This window comes from Armigeres subalbatus, chromosome 1 (genome assembly GCF_024139115.2).
Source record: "Armigeres subalbatus isolate Guangzhou_Male chromosome 1, GZ_Asu_2, whole genome shotgun sequence".
Lineage (NCBI taxonomy): Eukaryota > Metazoa > Arthropoda > Insecta > Diptera > Culicidae > Armigeres > Armigeres subalbatus.
In genome coordinates, this window is record NC_085139.1 from 307,160,650 (window position 1) to 307,179,819 (window position 19,170).

General features: G+C 40.3%; 1 protein-coding gene and 1 long non-coding RNA gene across 6 annotated transcripts in view; both read left to right on the forward strand.

Annotated features, from left to right (window-relative positions):
- Positions 1-3,665: 3,665 nt before the first annotated feature.
- LOC134217524 (uncharacterized) lies at positions 3,666-6,182 on the forward strand. Its single transcript, XR_009981077.1, has 2 exons — positions 3,666-4,049; positions 5,203-6,182. It is a non-coding gene; the product is annotated as an uncharacterized LOC134217524 (long non-coding RNA).
- A 3,912-nt stretch (positions 6,183-10,094) lies between these two features.
- The window catches only part of LOC134207882 (probable phosphorylase b kinase regulatory subunit alpha), a 48,259-nt gene continuing 39,183 nt past the window's right edge, over positions 10,095-19,170 (forward strand). For 3 of the 5 annotated variants that reach the window (XM_062683882.1, XM_062683885.1, XM_062683884.1), the window contains exons 1-4: positions 10,095-10,496; positions 10,564-10,719; positions 11,939-13,054; positions 13,127-13,450. In XM_062683882.1, coding sequence (XP_062539866.1) covers positions 10,591-10,719; positions 11,939-13,054; positions 13,127-13,450 — 1,569 coding nt within the window. In that variant the 5' untranslated portion in view covers positions 10,095-10,496; positions 10,564-10,590. The remainder of the gene's footprint in view (positions 10,497-10,563; positions 10,720-11,938; positions 13,055-13,126; positions 13,451-19,170) is intronic. The other 2 variants (XM_062683883.1, XM_062683881.1) reach the window with 2 other exon arrangements.

Here is a 19,170-nt window from a genome sequence, read left to right on the forward strand (position 1 = left end):
TCAAAATTGGCTTCCCGTATTGAACTGGCGTCGTTGGATTGTTTGGCTCTTTTGTTTTTGACAACAAATGAAAGAGTGGATGAAAGAGAAGAGAAAAAATAACTCAAAAGTAAGTTTAAAAATACTCAATTTTGGGTACTTTTTTTCTTCCGTGTGGGATACAATTTGTACAATATTTCAAAATTGAGGACCGTGATGAAATAATGTAAGATTTTTAACATAATAGCGCTTTTATTTCTTAATGAGTTTTTAAGATTTATTTATCAATAGACTCGGAAACTCGCCACCAGTTTACAAGCTTTATTAAATTTGATTATCATCTTTAAGGTTATCTTACCATTTGGGCAGCACCCCTTAAAATAACACTTCAAAGAATTTAATACCCAAGTAACCATATATATGCTTGCAAATAATACAGCTATTAAAGTTGACTTAAAGTGGAAAAAGGCCCGATGACGAAGTACCGGGGTAAAATTATAACGAGGGAGATACTTTCCAGTTCACGTTTATTTCAAGACTAAATTCATGTGTTCCTGCGTGTCCAATTTATAGTCGGCTCTACCCTATTATACTTTTAAGAATCTTCTAGAAATCTATTCAATTCGTAAGCTTATTGTATGCAAGTCAATGCAAGTACTATTGCAGTTTGCCTTGAAACATGGATTATCGATGCACTTCGATAATCACACTTTTCTATTACGTGTGCACTGTTGCCGAATTCTTTTTCTCGAATCCTACTAAATAATATTATTTTCCTAAGGAAATAATTATGAAAACTGCACAACTGGCAACCTTGGCCATCATTCAGAAGGAGAAAATGCAAGAACTTGAAAAAATGCGAAAATGTTCAAAACAAAAGCACGTGGTTCTCACACCGTTTGCTTTCGTCTGACATTTATCGATGTCAAAATCCATTGTAATCGACACCGTCACACTTTTGGTCACAGTTTGGAACCGTCACACTTTCAAACTGTGTTGTTCGATTTAGTGTGAACAGCGCAATAAAGATTTGTATTGTGTAAAGTGTACGTATGGCTGAATGTTCTGGAACTGTCAATAACAATGGTATGTAAACAACAAATAATTGTGTGTGTTGAAGATCTAGAATGATCGAAGGTAAGTAGTTTGAAGTAATATGAGTAAATTATTAGATTAATGTTTTGTTTTCTTCTTTCCAGGCATGATTTTATGATGCTCCAGCTGTGGAGCTAGGTATGACCAAAAGGGGTAAGTATTTAATGGAATTCTAGTGGTGTTTTGAAGTGTGGCTGGCAGCATAAGTAAGTCGCAATCGCATCGCTCGTCGCGTTTACTCTGGCTTGCCCCTAGGCGCAGGGGAGGAGTAAGCCTGTCATCCACGAACAAATCAAGCCTACCTAAGATGTATTATCCGGGCCTCGCCGCTTGGGAAAGGCGGGCCACCCTGGGCCACCCCGCTTGGCAAGTGTAACATTTTTCGAACTGGAATCTTGTAGGATATTGGCTAACCTACACTACTGCTGACTAACGAAAAAAATGTGGGATTGTTTATTTACATTTGCTTCATACTACATGCAGAGGAGGCGCGATGCACCGCATATTACCCCCCTGCTAAGGCGCCAGTTATGAATTTCGATAGTTCAGTTCGCTGAGTGTACTACCCCAAGCAACCAAAAGTTCAGATTTTACTTAAATTTGTTCCTAACCTCGTTTCTAAAGCCCGCAGTCCACTGTTTGTCATACACAGAAAAAAATTCCGTGGTAAAAACTACTATTGGATATATCCCGACCAACCATTTCTTCAATTTTCTTCAAAATTCTTCATGTAGATCGTTAAAGGTTTCCATATCAACCGTCGATAGCGATCGATGCCATTTCATGAAGAATTTTAAATTAATCAAAAGTCAAAAACACGGAAAATTTTTATCGATCTTTTCCAAAACATCGATATCAATTGATACCACCAAAAAGTTATTTATTTTTACAGATCTACTTTACCGACCTGTCAAAATTTCCAACAAAAACAAAAAATAGATTCTTCAGAGGTTTGCTTTCATATTTTTTGTTTATTTATTTGCTTAATCGGGAATCGAACCTGAAGAAGTGATGATGTTATAAGTTTTCCCAGAGAACTTAACCACTAGCCCACACTAAAGTGATGATTGTAAGCAGCTAAGTTGTATCAATATGCTAAGACTTGAAATTTTCATTAACACCATTCTCACATTCATCTTACTTCAATGCGTACATAAAATGACAGCTGCTGTTAATTGGTTCGTAAATTGGAACTATATTACGGCTTTTAGAATTGAAATCCGAGTGTTGTTTCATTCAACATCCGTCCATTTTTACAAAATTTCTAAATCATAATTTTTGAGATGTAAACAAACCGCAAAATATCCATCGGTGTTTTGGTATCCAACGATATGAATCGATGGACTTAAACGTGATAAAGGTGCAGCGATGTTCGACAGTAAAATTCGTTGTCAAAATATATCATAACGTTGAGATCGTACTTTATCAGAAATCTGATAACGTTTCCCGAGCAACACACATGTTGTAAATCAGTCTATTATACTCATATAAGACTAAATTTGGTCATATATGAGTTATATCAACTAAATCAACGTGAATTGTGCTGCTAGGGTTCATGAATATTCATATCGTTATTGCGATTAATTTGATGGTAAAGATGTAGCGATGGTAATCTTTCAAATACTTTGTCAAAGTATATCATTGCGTTGATATCATACTTTATATGAACTATGATAACGATTCATTAAGATTTGTATCATTTTTGTGAATAATGTAGTATAAAGAAATATCAGCAAAATTATTTAATTTTAGATACATAACTTTGAAGAAGTTTGACAAATGGTTGGCCGGGTTTTTTCAGGTGGATCGACCCGTGAAAACAACGTGCCGATTTTTTTTGGGTGTTCCTGTCTGTCTGTCCAACGGTCTGGAGGGAATCGACGGATCCAGTTCCTGAACCCGCAGCAATTTGTTGAAGGTCCGGCTCGTACTAGCTTATTGATATGATTGGCAGCATTTGCCATCTTGATGAACATTTCAACGCCCAACAGTTGCTATCCATTGTTGGTTTTACCACCAACAAGAATCCAAGAAACGCATTTTCCCCCACCACAGTTAGCACCATTGCGATCGCAAAACGTCCCAGCTCCTGTTCTAGACTGTCACATGACGAAATGTTCTCAATCCTTCCGAACAAACTATTTTCAAAAGTCATAAACGAATTAAATTAGGCGAAAGTCAGCCAGGTTCCTTATTCAGTTGGCGCTAAATTAAATTAAAATAAAACGGATGTGAATTGAAATTAAATTGTTTTAAAATTAGGGGGCAATAAATTAAAACTGAATTTGATTTAATTAAAATATGATTGAATTTTTTAATCAATAGAATTTTGGGTTCAAGAGAATAGAGGGAAATTCAGGGGGAACACACTTGAATCATTTTTTGAATAATGCTACGTTTAGACAAGGCAAGTGAATTGAGCAAGTCGCTTGAATCGAACGCAAACTGAACGTGTAAACACCTTAATTGAATTGAATTAAGGTGTTTACATGTTCAGTTCGCGATCGATTCCAGCGACTTGCTCAATTCACTTGCCTTGTCTAAACGTAGCATAATTCAAAAGATTTAAAAAACAAATCAAAAATATGTAAAATGATCCGCCGGGCTAATATTTTTTTTTTAATATTTTCTCGCCTCGAATATGTTTTCTTCAGTGTGGCATGATTGTTTAATGAAAAAAAAAATAAAGTAATTATCCCAATCGCCTTTGGAAATCGGAATTCAGTGGTAAGGTAAGAAAATTTAAAAACAGTTCGCACCTAAAACGACTTTTATTTTTCAGGTTCGAGCCAACATCTTTTCATTCTCGGATGCGCCCTATACTCATCAAATCGACGTGTACTTGGTCCGCCCACCAAGCTCGCCGTGTTGCTTCTGGATTCTGCGTTTGTCGTAGAGTTGGACAAGCTCGTGGTTCATCTTTCGTCGCCACATATCGTTCTCTTGCACACCGCCAAAGAGGGTACTAAGCACGTGTAAGTAACTTTAAAAATCCCTCATTTGCTAAACCGTCTAAAGGCCAATTTCTTCACATCCGCTTAACTCTTAAGCGGTGCTTACCCATACGCACAATCCTGGTTTAAGCACTAAGCGGAGGTGAAGAAATCGGCCCTAAGACGAGTTAAGTACTCTCCATTTAATTCCACTACGTTTTGTTATCTTACGCAGATACGTAAGTACCTAACTCGTCTCAGACGGTTGAATACATTCCACTAAAAATAGCCTAAAAATTTTTTTCTGCCTCATGTGCTGTTAAAAACTTTCGAGATTTGGCTGTGGAATATAGATTTCTATCAGAGGCTTGTAAGTCTGCAGGAGACAACCGACAATGAGAAAAAGTATATAAGTACCTAGGGAAGATCCATTAATTACGCAACGCAAAAATTGAGCATTTTCAACCCCCCTATGTCACACTTTTTGTATTGAACATCTGAAAATTTTGTATGGATCGTCACATTTCGCTGAACCCCCCTCCCCCTCTAAGCGTTATGTAATTTGTGGACGCTCCCCTATGTATATTTATTTGTTACGACAGTTACGAGGCTTTAAAGGTCAAGAAAGTTTTGACAAAAATCATCCCATCCGGTAACCCGAAATCCTTCTGTGGGTCTGATGAGATTTTTAAAGGGATTTATAGTGGAATCAATTTGTATTTGCCTCGACGGCACCATGAAAAAACAAAAGGAGCCACTAATTTTTGTACGATTTCATTTTGCGTTGTCACCCTTCGATCAATGTTTCAATAAATTTGGTATTTTTATACGTAAAACTCAGGATATTTCTAGTTCTCTGACAAAACTTGTGCACATTTTGACAAAATTTGAGCACATAACAGGGAGTTAGTCGCAGCTTATCAATATTGACTATTTTATTTGTAAATCTTTTGTCCAATCAATTTTGCACCATAGTGTACAAACCAAGAACACAAAGACATCACATCAGTTCGTTCAGCTGCGATGATTGATATATAACATTATAGGTTTCCGGGCCATCTATCTAAAATTCTAATTTGGAGTAATACTTCCTATAGGCTCTCGGTTCAACTTTGTAGTACGAGAAAAGGCAAAAACTCTGTTTACACTTTTCTGTACTACGAACGTTTCTGATGTGTTTTTTTTTCTATTCTAGATATCAGCGACGAGAGCTAAACATTGCCGCCTACAAGGTACTCTCCCAAATTCTATGCCGTCGATTAACACCTATTGCAAGAGAGTTCGTGGGGCCACGATGGACAAGACCCAGGAGTGATTATGGGCGAACCAGAACAGGTGTTCACCGTACTCCAGATATCGCAGAAATGCCTTGAATAAAATGTACCCACGCATCATCTATTCATCGACAACGCTTTGGAGGGAGTCATACGAAGACCAGGCATTGACACGAGTGGTTCGATTTTCCCGAAGCCCATTCAGTTATTTGGTTTCGCCGGCGACAATGATGTTATGGCACGTAACTTTGAGAAGCCTACATCAGACATGACAGGACGAGGTTCAAGAGAAGACAACTAGCCACTCACCACGAGATTATTCTGGTGCGACGAAATTGAGACGGTCGTAGAATTCGTGTACTTGGGCTCACTGGTGACTGCCGAAAATGATACCAGCAGGGAAATTCGGAGACGCATCGTGGCTGGAAACTATACATACTTTGGACTCCGCAAGACGCTCTGATCGAGTAGAGTTTGCCGCCGTACCGAACTTGTTTTTACTATCTACAAACCCCTTATTAAACCGATAGTCCTCACGAGACCTGGACGATGCTCCAACGCGCACTTGGAGTTTTTGAAAAGAAAGTGTTGCGTACCATCTACGGTGGGGTGCAGATGGCGGACGGTACGTGGAGAAGGCGAATGAACTACGAGTTACATCAGCTGTCAGACACGTAGCCAGAATGGAGGATAGTAATCCGGTGAAAATAATTCTCGACAACGATCCGACAGGCACAAGAAGGCGAGGTGCGCAGCGAGCAAGGTGGATCGATCAGATGGAGGACGATGTAGACTGCGTGGTTGGGGACGGGCAGCCATGGATCGAGTGGAGAAGACTTTTATGAACTACTTGTATTCTAAGAAAATAAATAAATCTGCGACGAGAGATCGTTTGTGCTGGGATCTTCCAAAGGACATCTAAATTATATCCAACAGTACCCAGAGTTTGAAAAGGGAAAAAGTCGTGTATTTATTCTTGGATGGAGAACATATTCACTCTCATTCTTGTTAACGTACGTACGCGCTTTCGAACGTAGTCTGATGCGCATTCTCGCATAGTCACTTACACAGAAATTTGTTAGGAAAATATGGTAGTATTTCGTAGGTTTTTTATTCGATTTGGTAAGACTCCGTTCGTACAACAATATACAATTAGGACTTAGATAGAAAGCAACTTTGAAAGTTCGGTTTCATTGTGAGCCACGTCTGGCCAGTCTGGCAACGCACTTAACTCATTTTATGTAATCCTGTGTTCGAACAATTCCAATATACGATCTAGGACAAATTGTTGGCGTAAGCTTTTGTTTTGGAAATTGTGGCACTAATTTATGGAAAGTAGCTTTTATGACGTTATCGATTAAACTAATAAATGCATCAGCATGGTAAAATTAGAATATGAATTCCGATACTTGAAAATTCCAGTCGTTGAATGATAGTAATTGAAATAACTTAATTTGGTAAATCTTCAAGAATAGAACAACTGGGGTAAATAAAAGCAATTAAGACTATAAAGTAAATTGACCTAATCCTCACATTATCGACCACAGGATGAAACCTTTGGGAAAATATGTTTCCGTTGAGTGTAAATTCTTCTTCTTCTTCTTCTTATTGGCATTACATCCCCACACTGGGACAGAGCCGCCTCGCAGCTTAGTGTTCATTAAGCACTTCCACAGTTATTAACTGCGAGGTTTCTAAGCCAGGTTACCATTTTTGCATTCGTATATCATGAGGCTAGCACGATGATACTTTTATGCCCAGGGAAGTCGAGACAATTTCCAATCCGAAAATTGCCTAGACCGGCACCGGGAATCGAACCCAGCCACCCTCAGCATGGTCTTGCTTTGTAGCCGCGCGTCTTACCGCACGGCTAAGGAGGGCCGCACGGGCTAAGAGTGTAAATTAGAAATGTGAATTGAATAACTCGGTGAATTAATTTGATTTGCCAAACATAAACTGGTTCTTTTTCCTTCTCCTCATTAACAAGTTTTGAAGTCCATTTCAAATGACTTGCTCAATTTACTTATCCTGGTAGAACATGCATTATACTAAGTACATACAAGTAGATTGCACAAGTATCTTGCTTTCAACACTAAATGAACGAATGCCTTTCTTTATATCACTTGAATGAAAGGAAAGTTGAACACGTTCAATATTTGGCATGTCTAATTACATGTAACTGATCAATTTACGAGTCTACCAAGAACGGCAAAAGGCCAAAAAGCACACGACCGAATCAACAAACAACAAGGTGGACGCAAATGCAAGAAGTTTAAGAAATACTGGTCTAGGCGGTTTGTGATTGAACGAATTATTAGCTAGAATATCAGGAGTTGATATGCGATCATAGGCAGTAAAGTTACATCCAAACGGCCATCAGAAGAATGAAATCGAAAAACTCCCGAAGGTCGAGATGCTCACTCTACTATTCGATCCTCTTCTTCGCAATACTTAACTGCTGTTATACGCATAACTGCCCCATGGACATAGGAATACCAGCAAACATGGGACAATTATGCGTATAACGGCCGTTAAGGTACCGTAACTTTCACATTTGACTACATATCTCCTCTTTTGAACGAATGGATTTTGCTGTCGTAAACGAGAATGCACATCATCTTTTGTCCGTCAACAAGTGTTCTTGAAAAAGTTTTTCAAATTCTATGGAATCACAAAAATAAACGGGGACCCTTGAGAATATTGTTGTCCTCATCGAGGCATAGTACAATGCGCTCTGGTTCAACAACGGGATCTTGTCCGATCGCACCTGAGGCAAGCATCCTATCGTTAGGTACTATTGTTTTTCATCGATTAGATCCTGATAGGAGTGACTAATCATTGATTCCTATGGTATGGTATCGATGTATGTTTAGGAACAAGAAGCACGTGAATGACCAGCTGTCATAGAGCTATCTAATATACAAACTCAAGCAGCTTAACGAAAGCTCGTCTTTGGATCTCAATGGGCCGAGCTCCATCGTCGGTGCCACTAGAGACCTATAGTACCAGCTGATATTCGAAAATGGGAAGAACTGTATGGGCCTCCAAACGTACGGGCGAAAACGAATTCTGCAAACAAACATTATATAGATTGAAATCCTACAGAAGCAGACCTGTACTGCCGTTATACGCATAACTGTCCCATGTATATAGGAAATCCCAGCAAACATGGGACAAATAAGCGCATGATGGCAGTGTACTACTCATAATTGCATAAATATTTCATGTTTAAATACCTATCCACATGGGACCGTTATGCATTTAAGGGAAGTATAAGTTCATGGCAGCAAGGACTAGGTCCAAGGGTTTTACGATCCTTCCCCAGACCCACTGCGAGTTGTGGTGTGGTTTGACAGCATGTATGCGCAAGCAGGCTCCACCAAAGCGACCGTGTGTTGCTCAAAGCGTACAAGCCCAAGTCCTGGCGTTAGGTGGAACACTAAACAGACTTGGCACGACGGCGCTGCGATGAGACGAGACAGTAAAGTTTGCGCAGACTCAATAAGCCGCCTGTAAAACGAATAATTACGAACAACATAAGAGATAACACGGAAGACATTTATGCACTGCACAGGGCACTCCGGCCTTAGTCTGAGTAAATAAATAAGGTTCATGGCACCATGATTTACATTTAGAAATAGAAGTTGGCCAAAATCTAACTAGTTTGTGTTAACTAATATCGCCCATGATGAGGATCTATCAAGTTGACCACTTTAATCCGGGCTGTGCATTACATAATGTGGTGCATTGATCCAGAATCAGGTTCATCGTTTTGAACTTATCTATTTATCCTCCAGTTCTCCGGCATGGTGATTCAGCATGGGCCTCTTGTGATACTGCATCGCATTCGTTCCCCTTCCGGCGAAAGTGGCGGGAGTTGCAATGCAATTTGAAGTGGGTCGAATCTCTTTTTAACGTCACCATCACGGAATTCCTGTTTCGATGAAGAAAGCCATAGTAATCCGTGGTGCTGTTTGTGTGCTCTCGTCGAGATGTTGTTTCGGCACCTCCCAGATAGGAATTGGTCGCGGACGTTGATGACGACGGTCCAAACTGAAGGGATTTCGTTTGATGCTGCTGATGATCTTCCGTCATGTAATGTACACATAGGATGTAATGATGTTCCGGTAGCCAATCGGAGGGTCCGTCAAACTACGGATAAACTACGTTTAAGCTCCTTCTTTCCGTTTTTCTGGTCAATTCATTTTAAATGAACGTGTTAAGCTGTACGAGGCCTGCTTTACGAGTTAAGTTCTACGAGGAGTGAACTGGGGTCTACAACCGGAAGGCAAGAGCAGTCATTTTGGCTGCTCTCCACGTAATTTAAACCGTGGTTTTCAGTTTTGAAACTTTAAAAAGAGAAAATTAGATCGATTAGTAGTGATTCAAAACGAAGCTAAGCTAAAAAAAATAAACTTTGTTTTCAGTTTTCTATGCAAACATTGTAAACAAACAACAAACTGCTCGAAAAATTTTCTTCTTGACACAAGCTGTCAGCTGTCAAGAAGTATTACCTTTAATGCCAGTGCGAACGGTTTTGTTATTCAGAAGTAACACCTTCGAATAACATGTTATTCAGCTGTAATCTGAACAAGGCATTAGATAAATAACTTTGAAGAAGTTTGACAATGGTTGGCCGGGATGTGCGAACATTTCAGGTGTGAACATGGTATAAGAAAGGTGACGTAGCTTGTGTACGACCCTTTCCGTTCACAAAATTATCTACCCCTGCGCGAAAAACCGGACCAAAATAAAACAAGCAAAGAGTCACTCCATTTTTCCCGTTTTCCTTTCATACCGTCGTAGCTTCCCCACCCACCAGCCCCATCAAAACAGTGCCTTCTTGTTCAGTGCGAATGCCATTTCGGCACCGCAGCAGATGATTGAATTGACATTCAAGTGACATTCTACGCTCGTTTTCCATCGCAGAACCATCACCGCGGACAGCAGAACTTTTTCTTCGCGCAATCGGAGTGAAATGATCCAGAACCGTGCTTGGAACTAGTATTTCCCGGTAGTGCCAGTGAGTGCCGCTTCGGAAGCAGGTAAAATTCGGTTCGTTTGGACGGAGCAAGTGCTCGGAAAGTGCAATTCTAGTTCGCGTGTGGTGTGCGTTCATTTTGCTCTCTCGTCGCTCGTCGAGAACGTTTTTCCTGTCTGGTCGGAAGAAGGAAGGGGGGGAAGGAGAAAAGAAAGAAGGATTGTCTACGTTGAGGTGGGTTTCCAGTTGGCGAATGGGGGCGATTCCGTGGGCGAGATTTTTAAATTTTGCTTAAATTCAGTTCCAGGTTCTTGTGCAGCGAGTGAGGATGAGAAGCCGAAGCAACTCGGGAGTCCGGCTGGACTCCTATCAGCGGATTGTTCACCGTTTGATCATGTCCCATCAGCAGCCAGTGACTGGGCTTTTCCCGGCCAGTCCACAGACGCAGCACGCTTGGGTGAGTTTGCTACGGAAGAAAGACCAAAAGGATTCCATTCGCTGTTATCTTTATGTTCAAATCTATTGTTCAGATGACCACAGACAAACAGATATAGCACGCGAAAATGTGTTTAAAGGTCATAATGTTTGTATTGTTTTCTCCTATTATAGTTGTGATAGTTCTGTTATCTACAGACGTTTGATGGGTGTTCTTTAATGATAATTTTGATCGATTCCATGTATGTCTGTTTATCTGCTCTATGACTAAGCATATTTACATACATTTATTGTATTAATGTGCAATGCAGCGCTGCCAGTGCGGCAGAGGACTTGGATCAGCTGTAAGAGCAACGTCTATTAATCTGTTAGAAGTTTTTGCACCTTAGCAAACTTGTTTGTAATTTGCATACGAAACATAAACCGTTGTGTGATGCTAGAGCTTAGGTTCGTTTGATTTCTTAAATTCGTGACTCGCACATCTTTGGCCGAATGCTATTTTCGTGTATTGCTAATCTTAACAAGGGTATATTAATTAACGTGTTGTATCTATTCCTTTATTCAAACTCGTGAAGTCGAATGAATGAATAAAAAAAGTTGAAGAAAGGCTTTGTGTTTATCGTTATGAATGTATTAAGAATTAAGTTTTCACTTGGACTAAATTAGCTACAAACAACGTCTTTAAATCTAGGAAGATTGAATTTGTAGAAAAAGGGGTAAAAAATGCAATTTTGTGTAAAATGCTAAGTAACAGCTTATATAAAATAATTCTTTTTCAGTATGAGTTTAACAAAATTCTCATCAAATTTAAAATTAAGAGAACGTATTTTTCTTTTCCGAAGACACGCTAAAACTTTTTAAACAATCCGTGGCAAAGAATTTGTCAAGTTTTTTAAATAAGAAAATAGCGAATTATAGCAAACATACGCGGTAAAAAAGACATAAATTGTCACGCTCTAACGGGACAGGTTAAGATGTTTTATTAAAATTTCTGTCGATATCCGCTTTTAGTCGGAAGTGGACGTGGAAAGCTATTTCAGTGTGTAAATCTCCTCCTTACAAGGCTGTAACAATTGCACAACGGGTGGTGTGTCTATCAATTCGTGTTTTATTGCTTTCTATTAGATTAATCTTCCTATGTAAACTGATTTCATCTATCTTTGGCACTTTGCTTTCGTGTTTCTCAATAAACTTACCAATGGATGAATCTCTAATCCCCACGACGTCTGCTCTCCTTCCAGATCCGGGACAATGTCTACTGCATCTTGGCCGTGTGGGGTTTGTCGATGGCGTACAAAAAGATTGCCGATCAGGACGAGGACCGCGCCAAGGCGTACGAGCTGGAGCAGTGCTGCGTCAAACTGATGCGGGGCCTGCTGATGGCCATGATGAATCAGAAGGAGAAGGTCGAGCGCTTCAAGACGACGCAGAATCCGCTTGACTCGCTGCACGCCAAGTACTCGAGCAAGAACGGCCAACCGGTCGTGGGAGACGAAGCGTGGGGTCATCTGCAAATCGATGCCATTTCGCTGTATTTGCTTATTCTGGCCCAGATGACGGCCTCTGGGCTGCAAATCGTATTTTCGTTGGATGAGGTGTCGTTCATCCAGAATTTGGTTTTCTATATTGAGTCGGCTTACTGCATTCCGGATTATGGAATTTGGGAGCGGGGCGACAAGTCAAATCATGGTCAAACGGAGTTGAACGCCAGCTCGATTGGTATGGCCAAAGCTGCATTGGAGGCAATGAACGAGCTGGATTTGTTCGGTGCTCGCGGTGGCTCTGGAAGTGTGATTCACGTGCTGGCTGATGAGGCCCACAAGTGTCAGGCGGTGCTACAGTCTATGCTCCCGAGAGAATCAAATAGTAAAGAATTGGACGCGGGATTGCTGTCGGTGATTGGATTCCCCGCTTTTGCTTGTGATGATCCGCAGTTGATTGAGTCCACTCAGGAGGCGATCATCAACCGACTTCAGGGACGTTTCGGATGCAAACGTTTCCTTCGGGATGGTTACAAAACACCTAAAGAGGACAACACGCGGTTGTATTACGAACGTTGGGAGCTGCGCATGTTTGAAAAGATTGAGTGCGAATGGCCCTTGTTCTTCTGTTACCTGATTCTGAACAAAGAGTTTCAAAATGACAAAGAATCGGTGTCGGAGTACACACAGAAGCTTGAGGACATTTTGGTCAAGTCGGAAGAAGGGATGAAATTGGTGCCGGAACTGTACGCCGTACCGGGGGAAGTAGTTGGCGCCGAGTATAAAAATCCTGGGTCACAGCAACGTATGGTCGTTGGGCGATGCCCCTTTCTTTGGGGTCAGTCGCTGTACATTTTGGGGAAGCTGCTTCAGGAAGTAAGTTGGTTGAAATTGAATAACATAAACTTAATTGTTTCAATTTTGCATATTATTTGATGTAATTTTTAGGGATTCCTGGCCGTTGGAGAGCTCGATCCGTTGAATCGTCGGCTAGGTGCCCAGAAGAAGCCGGATGTCGTCGTTCAGGTGGTCATCCTGGCCGAAGATAACGACATTCGAGACAAACTGGCCGAACATGGCATCCACGTACAAACCATCGCGGATGTGACCCCGATCGAAGTGCAACCGGCTCGGGTGTTGAGCCATCTTTACACCTACTTGGGTCGCAACAAAAAACTCGGCCTCAGCGGTCGTAAATCGCGTGACGTCGGTATCCTCAGCACCAGTAAGCTGTACTCGCTCAAGGATCGTATTTTTGCATTCACTCCTCAGGTGAGTTTCGTTACTGCGAGCGGTGTCGCTCAGTCTACTGAACAGTTTTGAAACAATGGCGATCACACGCCGAACAGAGTTATTTCCCAGCTAACCCACTTTCTTGCAGCGCTTGTTTGATTGATTCAGGCCCGCACACATGGCGTCTTTCGTAGTTTGCGTTTTGATAGAGTTTACTCAATCGTTCTATTGTTTTTCATATAATTCAAGGAACCATAAGCTTACACATTTTACCAGTCCTAGAGTTTGTAATAAGTAATGAAAATATCTTGTTTTTTTTTTCTATTTCGTATATTTGATAGGCTCAGTCAGATGTCGTATAAAACAACTCAACGGAGCCATAAACTTTTTAATATGAAAATATTTGATAAACATTTTATAATAGTTTTTCTTAGGGAGCGTAAAGGACGGGGTTTTGACCCTATTAAAGGGTTTTTTTTCTTCCGCTGGGTCATCCACTGCTCCTCCGATTCTCTATTGTTCGCCGTCTCTAGCATTTCACACGTCGGGTAGTCACTTTCACTCGCACGTTTTCTATCAGATTTCTCAGTAGGTATTCGGACTGGAGACATCCATAACAAACTTAGTTTCCTTTTCCGATTCATGTCCTGTATAGTATAGTCCTAAAAGTGGCAAACTTTCGCGTTACGTAATCAATCTTCTTCTATTCACCATGAAATTAAAATAGAAAACAACCATATATGACCTTGCTTAAGAAGAGGGAAATAGGTTGATGATCCAAACACAATTTTAGGTGTCTAATATAAAAACATGACAGGAAGATGAACAATTGGGTAATATTTTTGTTGGATGATCCATAAAATAGGTTACCATGGCATATAATCACGAGTAAGATAATTTTCTTCATATTTTATAAGGGTGTCCAATTCAGGGTTGGTTCGCTCTGAGGAGTATTCAAGAGAATGTGTAAAAACTTCTCTTTCTCGATCTGTTATCCGAGTGTATTGTGCAGAAATACACTTTATCTTTGTATGAAAGAGCGTGTGTCATACCCACTCTTCATCACACAAGCCCACAAGTGTAAAGAGTACAGGAAAATGGCAATTTGCTGTTTACCAAAATGCATACATTTAGGCTATGTTCTAAATCTTCCATGTAAATACGTTGTTGTGAGCGCCTAAACATAGACCTTTTTATACACAACAGCAAAATACACGCGACCGAAAATATTCTCACTCTTTATCGATCATGTTTTTCTCGGCTTCAATCACACGCACGTGTGAACGCTCTCGAGTGTGAATCAATCAATACACTCAATACACTCTTTAGCATTAGCATTAGCATTAGCATTTAGCAGTTCGCACAAATTCGTAGGTGGTACAAGCCACGACTATTGTATGAGAGTAGCATCACTTTCATCCGTTACCACAGATATTGATTTAGGACCAATCACTAACTCTTAGATGGAAGCAATGTACTCTCCAATAGACGAGATCTGTCCTGGCCACGTCCTTGCGAATGCTGAGGAAGGGGAAGGATGGTTTGTTGGACACCTACTTAAGAAAGATGCAGAGAACTCTACGACCTCTCATAGGTGCCACGGGAGGTTTTGGGATTGTGTGGAAGGTTATAACAGTAGGAATCGTTTTGGTATAACGTGAAACACAGAAAGAACTAAGATAGAAATACAAAGTAGGAAAGGGACAAGCCTGGAATTGAACCCACGACCTCCTGCTCATAAGGCAGAAGCGGTAGCCACTAGACCACCGAGCTCGTCTATCAATACACTCAATACACTCTTTACTTATAAAATCTCTACACATTACAAGACGCAGTGTGAGAAATCACCAACCCTGGTCCATACTGCCCCATGGGGGTGTCCAATCTGTCCCGCTACCTTCCCGAGAGTTGTGAAAAATTACCTTTTACAAAATCGTCCTATTTGATTGAAATTGCCTTACTTTCAATACGATTCAAAACAGAACTAGTAGTTAATGAGTAATAGTATCATGTTACAGGACCGGATTTAGCCGGAAAGGGGCCCCGGGGCCGACGGTATGTGGGGGCCCCAAAATGTACAAAAAAGGTTGGTTTTGGTACAGAAGATTTGTGGGGCCCGGGGCCACGGCCCCCCCGGCCCCCCCATAAATCCGGCCTTGTGATGTAATTGCTAGAAATCCGAATTATATTCAATTTAAATCACCTAATATTGATTATAACCTTATGGTGTCCATATTGCCCTTTGTTCCCCTACAAGCCTAGACCCCAGATAAACAGACGTCTTACTTAACACATGTTCCATCGTTCACTTTTTATTGCTTTATTTTTTGTAGGTGGTCAATCGGCCACCGATGGCACTACCTTAATTTTTACTTAAGCTTGGCGTTTACGCACTACCGCCATCTGGTTGCCGCTTGGCTCCACATCGTGATTTTAGCATTGGACGACAATGCTTTCGTGACGATGATTTTGATTGCATTTTGTTCTAAGTGAGACGTCTGTTTCTGTGCCTAGACTATTGTATGAGAGTAGCATCACTTTCCTTCGTTACCACAGATATTGATTTGGGACTAATCACTATCTCTTAGATCAGCGGTTCTCAACCTGGGGTACATGTACCCCTGGGGGTACCTTCGCCGGGCCCAGGGGGTACCTCCGACAAAAATGCGTAATGGCGGATGAATTCCAATTTTAATCAGAACTTATTGATAAAGTTTTGATAATTTAGATTTTTTTTATTTCAAAACATTGTGTTGTACATAAAATGCACGGCGATCAGTAAATCATGGCCTATTGAATCCTGCCCTCCACAACCAGTACAATGAATAAAGGGCTGTGTCACAAAAGATCAAAAGGGCAAAACCTCGAATGAACAAAACGCGGGGAAATTCTTACAAAAAATAAAATATTTGACACTTCAATTCTTTTTTACTATCAGATGCAGAAAACAAATTCAGTGACAACCTTAGACAACCAGACACAGCATTTGATGAAAAAATCACAGACAACAGACGTTGAAAATTTTGAATTTTTTTAATGCATGAATTAAACACTTGTCACGGGCGCTACTGCGTCCACAAATAAACTAGTGTTCAATAATATGTTAAGAATATGATTCTTAACTAAAATCTAGAGTCTACAGATTCAGAAGCCCTCATTTGAGATACATGGAGGCTTTTTCATTGAAAAGCTCAGCTGCTTCGTTGCAAGAAAATTGGAAGCATCCTTCTACGCTTCTCGGAAGCCTCCTTCCAAGCAGGAGGACTCCTTTCAAAAGGTTCAGAAGCCTTTTTTAAAGAGCCCCGGAAGGCTCTTTTCAAGAGACCCGAAAGCCTAATTTTAAGAGGTTCGGAAACTTTCCTTCAAGGTGCCCGGAATCCTTCTTTTAGGCTTTTCCAATAAACTTTCTTGTTTTTTTCTGCTTCTTTTAAAAGCCTCGGAAGGATCTTTTCAAGGGGCTCGGAAGGCATTTTCAACAGACTCGACAGCCTCTTTTTAAAAGGCTTGGAAGCATACTTTCAAGTGGCTCGGAAGCCTCCTTCTTAGAGGCCCGGGAGTCTTCTTTAAGCTTTTATCTTTAAACTTTCTTTTTTTCTTTTCTCCTTCTTTTAAAAGGCTCGGAAAGCTCTTTTCAAAGGGCTCGGAATGCTCCCTTCAAGAGGCTCGGAGGCCCACCTTTAAAGAGGCTCGGAATTCTTCTTTCAAAAGGCTAAGAACAATACTCTCGAAAGCCTCAGAAGCGTCCTTTCAAGATACTCAGAAGCCTAATTTTAAGTGGCTCGAAGCCTTCTTTTAAGAGGCTCAGAAACCTCTTTTAAGTGATTTGAAAGCATGCTTTCATCCAAAAGGCTCGAAAGGCTCTCTTAAAAAAGCTCGGAAGGTTTCTTCCAAGAGGCTCGGAAGCCTCCTTTTGAGTTGCTCGGAAGCCTTCTTTCAAAAGGATCGAAGCCTTCCTTTAAGAGGCTCGGAATTCTTTTTTCAAGAGGCTTGGAAGCGTTCATTTAAGATACTCCGAAGCCTCCTTTCAAATGGCTTGGAAGCCTTCTTTTAAAGGCTTGGAAGACTCCCTTACTGCTTTGACTGCAGCAGCACATATGTGACTCGATTTGATCGTATATGAGTTACAGAAACTTGTGTGTGACAAGTATACTACTCATGCTCTTTTAAAAAGCTCAAGAGTCTTGAAAGTCTCCTTTCGAGTGCTTCGGAAGCCTCCTTTCAAAAGGCTTGAAGCCTCCCCAGGGTGTCGACTCAAATTTGAAAATGAAATTCCCTGACTTTCCCTGACTTTCCAGACCATTTCTCGAAAAATTCCAGGTATAAAAAATGTTTTTTTTTAAATTCCTAGAAGCATATGAAAATCTCTGCATGTTTGAATTCTGTCCATATGAGTTCTTGAGTTACTGGATGCCTAATCACTTCTAGAGGCAGAACATTAAGGATATGTAGAGATTCGTAGGTAATTCTGGTCGTTCATAAAGAATCAAGTAAATACGCAGAACTCCTGAAAGGTTTTTATAATTCACATCTTTCCAAACATTGATTATAAACATTCTGGTGCCTTCATCCACCATTGGGAACTCTCATGGACCCTCTGGAGTCGCAATAGACCTCCAAGACTACTGACACGACTTTTGAACTCTTCCAAACCATCGTGAGAGCTTCTAGAAATCCTTCTAAACCGTTAAAAAAATCTTACGGGTTGGATATTTTCGTGGACATCGAGAAACCTCCATTGGCTCAAAAGAATACTTACGGAGTAAGAATTTTTATTCACTCTCTGTGGAGTTAATGGACTTCTAAAAATAGTCACGGACGTTGCAATCTTCCAGATAATCAGGAATTCAATCCCTCCAAGCTCACATAAATCCATGCAGCACTTACAGTAAGCCCAGAAAAACATTCTAATCATGCAATACTTGAACTATTTTGATCTGAATACGCTCAATTCGTTTAATATTTGCAGATTGTGGCCTTTGCCAATGGCCCCATGGAAAATATAAAAATAGTCATTTTTGTGAAGAAGTGGCCTAGCTATGCTCATATGCTAAGGGGAGCTACACCTACTCCGTATATTTGATCGATTTTTAGTTTTTTGCCAAAAGTTAATCGATGGTCTTAGAATTCCAACATTGTTTTATTTATAAAAAGTTCAACTACTATCAAGTATATGTCAGACAAGTATAACACCAACACACAATGAAACTTTATAAGGAACATCTATTGGAGTTTTTTAAGGAACTCGTGGTAACATGTTTGAAGATTCATTGGCATATTTTTTGTATGAATCCTTCCACCAAGTCATTTTAATTTAAATTTGAGTACACACCATACAATATACCAAATTTTATGAGCAAAGCTATGGAAAAAAATACTAAACATCCATCAAGGAGCTCCAGGATTAAACTGTCGAGCGAGCTCTTGGAAATCCTTTGGGATTTTTTTATATTTCAGGAGAATTCTGAAGTAATTTAGAAAATTTTCTGAAAGGAATAATTATCTTCACAAAAAATACTAAAGCATTTTCACTAAAGTATTTAATTTCTGGATCAAAGATCAACCAGAATATTTCCTGATAAAATTGTAAAATAAACATCAAAAGCAGCGAATGTAAAATTGAACCATTATTATTGACAACAACATTTTCCTTCACTTGCGTCCGAGTATGGTTATGGAGTTTCGAGAAAATATTTTATTAAGACCACCGCCACCTACGTGCATGAGGTAGACCTCTCTCTACATGACTAATAATTTGACCA